The following is a 9,353-nucleotide window of genomic DNA, read 5'->3' on the forward strand; positions in this document are numbered from 1 at the left end:
GTAGCTAGGTGAATACTGTAGCTAGGTGAATACTGTAGCTAGGTGAGGGGCTGACTAGACAAATGAGAACTGAAGTCATTTACAGCCTCTCGACATCTGTGGACTTAGTAAATATTGACTTTATGAGTCATACTCGATTACTGCTTTTATTTACAGGCAAATCATTGATAGCACATTGTCTTTTACAGTAATGAAATGGGTGATCTCCCCCAACCTACCTGTTCCAGGTGTTACAGGTATTGAGCCAGCTGCTTCCCCTGCCGTGCCCACCTGAAGACCAGCCCCACACGCTGACCGACGAGGCCCCAGCTCCCCCTGCCTCTCCTGCCCAGACGGGACAGGGCCCCAGCTCCAACCCCAGCCCCAGTGTGCCTGTGGAGGATGATGAGCTGCACAGTTACCCCGTTGAGAACCCACAGCCAGCTCCAGCTCAGGGAGGGCCCTGTGAGTGTAGCCAGTCAGAGGTCACTTATCTGGGCAGTGGGGAGCGGAGCAGCCACCTGTCACAGGAGGGGGCTGGGGAAAGAGCAGGGCTAGGGGCTGATGAGGCTGACCAGAGCCTACAGACCAATGGAGAGCCAGTGGATCTTTACGGTAGCTGGCCAGTCCAATGTAGCTGTTCAGCTGAGGTGAATGGACTGGGCTGTGAGGACTGTAGAGCCAATGGGTTTACTCCCTGCCCCTCAGACCTCCCTCAAGGCAAGTATTATGTTTGGGACCAGGAGTTATACCTCACCACCTTACCTAACCAGGTTTAAGCCCAAGGCCCTACCTATAGACTATAACTACCTATAGACTATAAATCCCTATAGACTGTAACTACCTATAGACTATAACTACCTATAGACTATAAATCCCTATAGACTGTAACTACCTATAGACTATAACTACCTATAGACTAACTACCTATAGACTGTAACTACCTATAGACTGTAACTACCTATAGACTAACTACCTATAGACTATAAATCCCTATAGACTGTAACTACCTATAGACTGTAACTCCCTATAGACTGTAACTACCTATAGACTAACTACCTATAGACTGTAACTACCTATAGACTAACTACCTATAGACTAACTACCTATAGATATAACTACCTATAGACTGTAACTACCTATAGACTATAACTACCTATAGACTGTAACTACCTATAGACTAACTACCTATAGACTAACTACCTATAGACTGTAACTACCTATAGACTGTAACTACCTCTAGACTAACTACCTCTAGACTGTAACTACCTCTAGACTAACTACCTATAGACTAACTACCTATAGACTAACTACCTATAGACTATAACTACTTATAGACTAACTACCTATAGACTGTAACTACCTATAGACTAACTACCTATAGACTAACTACCTATAGACTATAACTACTTATAGACTAACTCCCTATAGACTGTAACTACCTATAGACTATAACTCCCTATAGACTGTAACTACCTATAGACTAACTCCCTATAGACTGTAACTACCTATAGACTATAACTCCCTATAGACTGTAACTACCTATAGACTATAACTCCCTATAGACTGTAACTACCTATAGACTAACTCCCTATAGACTGTAACTACCTATAGACTATAACTCCCTATAGACTGTAACTACCTATAGACTAACTCCCTATAGACTGTAACTACCTATAGACTAACTCCCTATAGACTGTAACTACCTATAGACTATAAATCCCTATAGACTGTAACTACCTATAGACTAACTACCTATAGACTAACTACCTATAGACTATAACTACTTATAGACTAACTCCCTATAGACTGTAACTACCTATAGACTATAACTCCCTATAGACTGTAACTACCTATAGACTAACTCCCTATAGACTGTAACTACCTATAGACTATAACTCCCTATAGACTGTAACTACCTATAGACTAACTCCCTATAGACTGTAACTACCTATAGACTAACTCCCTATAGACTGTAACTACCTATAGACTAACTACCTATAGACTAACTACCTATAGACTGTAACTCCCTATAGACTAACTCCCTATAGACTGTAACTACCTATAGACTAACTCCCTATAGACTAACTACCTATAGACTAACTCCCTATAGACTAACTCCCTATAGACTGTAACTACCTATAGACTAACTCCCTATAGACTAACTCCCTATAGACTAACTCCCTATAGACTAACTCCCTATAGACTAACTCCCTATAGACTAACTACCTATAGACTAACTCCCTATAGACTAACTCCCTATAGACTGTAACTACCTATAGACTAACTCCCTATAGACTAACTACCTATAGACTAACTCCCTATAGACTAACTCCCTATAGACTAACTCCCTATAGACTAACTCCCTATAGACTAACTCCCTATAGACTAACTCCCTATAGACTATAACTCCCTATAGACTAACTCCCTATAGACTAACTCCCTATAGACTAACTCCCTATAGACTAACTCCCTATAGACTAACTCCCTATAGACTAACTCCCTATAGACTGTAACTCCCTATAGACTATAACTCCCTATAGACTATAACTCCCTATAGACTAACTCCCTATAGACTAACTCCCTATAGACTAACTCCCTATAGACTAACTTCCTATAGACTATAACTACCTATAGACTATAACTCCCTATAGACTGTAACTCCCTATAGACTAACCCCCTATAGACTGTAACTCCCTATAGACTAACTCCCTATAGACTGTAACTACCTATAGACTATAACTCCCTATAGACTAACTCCCTATAGACTATAACTACTTATAGACTATAACTCCCTATAGACTGTAACTCCCTATAGACTAACTCCCTATAGACTATAACTCCCTATAGACTATAACTCCCTATAGACTATAACTCCCTATAGACTAACTCCCTATAGACTAACTTCCTATAGACTAACTCCCTATAGACTAACTCCCTATAGACTGTAACTCCCTATAGACTAACTCCCTATAGACTATAACTCCCTATAGACTAACTCCCTATAGACTATAACTCCCTATAGACTAACTCCCTATAGACTAACTCCCTATAGACTAACTCCCTATAGACTGTAACTCCCTATAGACTAACTCCCTATAGACTATAACTCCCTATAGACTAACTCCCTATAGACTATAACTCCCTATAGACTAACTCCCTATAGACTATAACTCCCTATAGACTAACTCCCTATAGACTATAACTCCCTATAGACTAACTCCCTATAGACTAACTCCCTATAGACTAACTCCCTATAGACTGTAACTCCCTATAGACTAACTCCCTATAGACTATAACTCCCTATAGACTAACTCCCTATAGACTGTAACTCCCTATAGACTGTAACTCCCTATAGACTAACTCCCTATAGACTAACTCCCTATAGACTGTAACTCCCTATAGACTATAACTCCCTATAGACTAACTCCCTATAGACTAACTCCCTATAGACTAACTCCCTATAGACTAACTCCCTATAGACTATAACTCCCTATAGACTAACTCCCTATAGACTAACTCCCTATAGACTATAACTCCCTATAGACTAACTCCCTATAGACTGTAACTCCCTATAGACTAACTCCCTATAGACTAACTCCCTATAGACTGTAACTCCCTATAGACTATAACTCCCTATAGACTAACTCCCTATAGACTAACTCCCTATAGACTAACTCCCTATAGACTAACTCCCTATAGACTAACTCCCTATAGACTATAACTCCCTATAGACTAACTCCCTATAGACTGTAACTCCCTATAGACTAACTCCCTATAGACTAACTCCTATAGACTATAACTCCCTATAGACTATAACTCCCTATAGACTAACTCCCTATAGACTAACTCCCTATAGACTAACTCCCTATAGACTAACTCCCTATAGACTATAACTCCCTATAGCCTAACTCCCTATAGACTAACTCCCTATAGACTATAACTACCTATAGACTATAACTACCTATAGACTAACTCCCTATAGACTGTAACTACCTATAGACTATAACTACCTATAGACTAACTCCCTATAGACTAACTCCCTATAGACTAACTCCCTATAGACTATAACTACCTATAGACTATAACTCCCTATAGATGTAACTACCTATAGACTAACTACCTATAGACTAACTCCCTATAGACTAACTCCCTATAGACTATAACTCCCTATAGACTAACTACCTATAGACTAACTCCCTATAGACTAACTCCCTATAGACTAACTCCCTATAGACTAACTCCCTATAGACTAACTCCCTATAGACTGTAACTCCCTATAGACTAACTCCCTATAGACTAACTCCCTATAGACTAACTCCCTATAGACTAACTCCCTATAGACTATAACTCCCTATAGACTAACTCCCTATAGACTGTAACTCCCTATAGACTAACTCCCTATAGACTAACTCCCTATAGACTGTAACTCCCTATAGACTATAACTCCCTATAGACTAACTCCCTATAGACTAACTCCCTATAGACTAACTCCCTATAGACTAACTCCCTATAGACTATAACTCCCTATAGACTAACTCCCTATAGACTAACTCCCTATAGACTATAACTCCCTATAGACTAACTCCCTATAGACTGTAACTCCCTATAGACTAACTCCCTATAGACTAACTCCCTATAGACTGTAACTCCCTATAGACTATAACTCCCTATAGACTAACTCCCTATAGACTAACTCCCTATAGACTAACTCCCTATAGACTAACTCCCTATAGACTAACTCCCTATAGACTATAACTCCCTATAGACTAACTCCCTATAGACTGTAACTCCCTATAGACTAACTCCCTATAGACTAACTCCCTATAGACTATAACTCCCTATAGACTATAACTCCCTATAGACTAACTCCCTATAGACTAACTCCCTATAGACTAACTCCCTATAGACTAACTCCCTATAGACTATAACTCCCTATAGCCTAACTCCCTATAGACTAACTCCCTATAGACTATAACTACCTATAGACTATAACTACCTATAGACTAACTCCCTATAGACTGTAACTACCTATAGACTATAACTACCTATAGACTAACTCCCTATAGACTAACTCCCTATAGACTAACTCCCTATAGACTATAACTACCTATAGACTATAACTCCCTATAGATGTAACTACCTATAGACTAACTACCTATAGACTAACTCCCTATAGACTAACTCCCTATAGACTATAACTCCCTATAGACTAACTACCTATAGACTAACTCCCTATAGACTAACTCCCTATAGACTAACTCCCTATAGACTAACTCCCTATAGACTATAACTCCCTATAGACTGTAACTCCCTATAGACTAACTACCTATAGACTAACTCCCTATAGACTGTAACTACCTATAGACTGTAACTCCCTATAGACTGTAACTCCCTATAGACTGTAACTCCCTATAGACTATAACTCCCTATAGACTATAACTCCCTATAGACTAACTCCCTATAGACTAACTCCCTATAGACTAACTCCCTATAGACTAACTCCCTATAGACTGTAACTCCCTATAGACTATAACTCCCTATAGACTAACTCCCTATAGACTATAACTCCCTATAGACTATAACTCCCTATAGACTATAACTCCCTATAGACTATAACTCCCTATAGACTAACTCCCTATAGACTATAACTCCCTATAGACTAACTCCCTATAGACTAACTCCCTATAGACTATAACTCCCTATAGACTAACTCCCTATAGACTAACTCCCTATAGACTATAACTCCCTATAGACTATAACTCCCTATAGACTATAACTCCCTATAGACTAACTCCCTATAGACTGTAACTCCCTATAGACTATAACTCCCTATAGACTAACTCCCTATAGACTATAACTCCCTATAGACTAACTCCCTATAGACTAACTCCCTATAGACTGTAACTCCCTATAGACTAACTCCCTATAGACTATAACTCCCTATAGACTAACTACCTATAGACTAACTCCCTATAGACTAACTCCCTATAGACTAACTCCCTATAGACTAACTCCCTATAGACTATAACTCCCTATAGACTGTAACTCCCTATAGACTAACTACCTATAGACTAACTCCCTATAGACTGTAACTACCTATAGACTGTAACTCCCTATAGACTGTAACTCCCTATAGACTGTAACTCCCTATAGACTGTAAACTCCCTATAGACTATAACTCCCTATAGACTATAACTCCCTATAGACTATAACTCCCTATAGACTATAACTCCCTATAGACTGTAACTCCCTATAGACTATAACTCCCTATAGACTGTAACTCCCTATAGACTATAACTCCCTATAGACTATAACTCCCTATAGACTGTAACTCCCTATAGACTATAACTCCCTATAGACTATAACTCCCTATAGACTAACTACCTATAGACTATAACTCCCTATAGACTAACTCCCTATAGACTAACTCCCTATAGACTAACTCCCTATAGACTAACTACCTATAGACTAACTCCCTATAGACTGTAACTCCCTATAGACTAACTACCTATAGACTATAACTCCCTATAGACTAACTCCCTATAGACTAACTCCCTATAGACTAACTCCCTATAGACTAAGGATCAAGGATCCAGGAAAAACACTGTTTTACTGTTTTAGCTGTATACAAATCTAGATTTCAGAGATCATTTCTTCTTTACACAGCAGCCAATGTTGAGTCAGAGTCACATACTGGTTTATTTCAAATTGTTCTGTCTATGTTTCAGGTGACCTCAGCTTCTCTTCCCTCAGTATAGTGGACAACCCTGCCAAGCAGAGAATGATGAATAAGATTGATCTGTACAACAGAGGCCTCCTCAGAACAGAGGAACTCCTCTCTGTCTCCATGACCACCCAGGAGTGACAAAGCTACAGAGGAACTCCTCTCTGTCTCCATGACCACCCAGGAGTGACAAAGCTACAGAGGAACAACTCTCTGTCTCCATGACCACCCAGGAGTGACAAAGCTACAGAGGAACTCCTCTCTGTCTCCATGACCACCCAGGAGTGACAAAGCTACAGAGGAACAACTCTCTGTCTCCATGACCACCCAGGAGTGACAAAGCTACAGAGGAACAACTCTCTGTCTCCATGACCACCCAGGACTGACAAAGCTACAGAGGAACAACTCTCTGTCTCCATGACCACCCAGGACTGACAAAGCTACAGAGGAACAACTCTCTGTCTCCATGACCACCCAGGAGTGACAAAGCTACAGAGGAACAACTCTCTGTCTCCATGACCACCCAGGACTGACAAAGCTACAGAGGAACAACTCTCTGTCTCCATGACCACCCAGGAGTGACAAAGCTACAGAGGAACAACTCTCTGTCTCCATGACCACCCAGGACTGACAAAGCTACAGAGGAACAACTCTCTGTCTCCATGACCACCCATGAGTGACAAAGCTGATCTAGGATCTGCTTGCCCTCCCCGAATCCTAATCTTAACCATTAGAGGTTAAAAACACAAAACAGACCCCAGACCAGCATCTAGGGCAACTTCACTACTCTAAATGACACATGCATACAGTACATAGCCTGCTGAGAGAGAGGGTTAACTTATCCATATATCTGACTTAGTCATTGCTGGGCCTGGTTAAATGACCTGGTCCTGGTTAAATTACCTGGCTCTGGTTAAATGATCTGGTCCTGGTTAAATGACCTGGTCCTGGTTAAATGACCTGGTCCTGGTTAAATGACCTGGTCCTGGTTAAATGACCTGGCCCTGGTTAAATGACCTGGTCCTGGTTAAATGACCTGGTCCTGGTTAAATGATCTGGCTCTGGTTAAATGACCTGGTCCTGGTTAAATGACCTGGTCCTGGTTAAATGACCTGGCTCTGGTTAAATGACCTGGTCCTGGTTAAATGACCTGGCCCTGGTTAAATGATCTGGCCCTGGTCCTGGTTAAATGACCTGGTCCTGGTTAAATGACCTGGCCCTGGTTAAATGATCTGGCACTGGTTAAATGACCTGGCCCTGGTTAAATGACCTGGTCCTGGTTAAATGACCTGGCCCTGGTTAAATGACCTGGTCCTGGCTCTGGTTAAATAACCTGGCTCTGGTTAAATGACCTGGCCCTGGTTAAATGACCTGGTCCTGGCTCTGGTTAAATAACCTGGCTCTGGTTAAATGACCTGGCCCTGGTTAAATGATCTGGTCCTGGATAAATGACCTGGTCCTGGTTAAATGACCTGGCTCTGGTTAAATGACCTGGTCCTGGTTAAATGGCCTGGCTCTGGTTAAATGACCTGGCCCTGGTTAAATGACCTGGCCCTGGTTAAATGACCTGGCCCTGGTTAAATGACCTGGCCCTGGTTAAATGACCTGGTCCTGGCTCTGGTTAAATAACCTGGCTCTGGTTAAATGACCTGGCCCTGGTTAAATGATCTGGTCCTGGTTAAATGACCTGGTCCTGGTTAAATGACCAGGCTCTGGTTAAATGATCTGGCCCTGGTTAAATGACCTGGCCCTGGCCACTCAGCCACAGGATACTGTAGATGGTTTCAAATCTCCCTTTCTCTAAATGACTGTATGGATCTGGGCTGGTTTCCCAAAAAGCATCGTAGCACTATGATCACCTTTCGTCCATTTAGTTTCAATGGAATTAAAGTCAGTGCTACGATGCTTTTAGGAAATCCAGCCCTGGTATGTGACGAGACGTGATGTTCATATGGTTCACATGTCCTTCGTTGTCAGTAAATTATGCTAAAAAATATATTCTTGTAGAAAGGTATTTATTATCTGCTGACAGATTCCATTTTATATTTCTTATTTATAAAATTAGGATATGATTTATACAGTAGTCTTTATAAAACATTTTATAAAGATCATTTAAAATGATGGGGCGGCAGCGTAGCCTAGTGGTTAGAGCATTGGACTAGTAACCGGAAGGTTGCGAGTTCAAACCCCCGAGCTGACAAGGTACAAATCTGTCGTTCTGCCCCTAAACAGGCAGTTAACCCACTGTTCCTAGGCCGTCATTGAAAATAAGAATGTGTTCTTAACTGACTTGCCTGGTTAAATAAAGGTAAAAAAAAAAAAAGGGGTTCATGCAAAAATGTTAGCGTGTAGAAACAGTGGGAAACTAAACCAAAGCATGAAGTGCTGCCATACCTTGTCCATAGGCCGCTGACAGGGTAAGGAAACCAATGTGTCATTTTGTCATTTGGGTCAACTATCCCTTTACTTATGTTTTGTAAGATGACTTTACATTTTTTCATGCCTTTTATTAATTAATAAAATAAGATTGACAATGTGGGATGAATTCGTTTGAATTATTTGTAGGTAAACTATAGTCCGCTTTCACTATTCACAACTATAACGGCATTCATGATTTAAAATACGATGTTGTGGTATCTGGTAAGAC

At 40.8% G+C, this 9,353-nt stretch overlaps 1 protein-coding gene across 2 annotated transcripts in view; it reads left to right on the forward strand.

The window, feature by feature from the left end:
• LOC116360548 (interleukin-1 receptor-associated kinase 3-like) overlaps window positions 1-9,242 on the forward strand; it is a 28,623-nt gene extending 19,381 nt beyond the window's left edge. Inside the window, exons 12-14 of one of the 2 annotated variants that reach the window (XM_031815292.1) lie at window positions 228-699; window positions 6,711-6,811; window positions 6,861-9,242. In XM_031815292.1, the coding sequence (XP_031671152.1) occupies window positions 228-699; window positions 6,711-6,811; window positions 6,861-6,896 (609 nt within the window). In that variant the 3' untranslated portion in view covers window positions 6,897-9,242. Of the gene's footprint in view, window positions 1-227; window positions 700-6,710 lie in introns of both variants that reach the window. The other variant, XM_031815291.1, reaches the window with a different exon arrangement.
• The last annotated feature ends 111 nt before the right edge of the window (window positions 9,243-9,353 follow it).

The sequence above is a fragment of the Oncorhynchus kisutch genome, unplaced genomic scaffold, assembly GCF_002021735.2.
Source record: "Oncorhynchus kisutch isolate 150728-3 unplaced genomic scaffold, Okis_V2 Okis09a-Okis19a_hom, whole genome shotgun sequence".
Classification (NCBI taxonomy): Eukaryota; Metazoa; Chordata; class Actinopteri; order Salmoniformes; family Salmonidae; genus Oncorhynchus; species Oncorhynchus kisutch.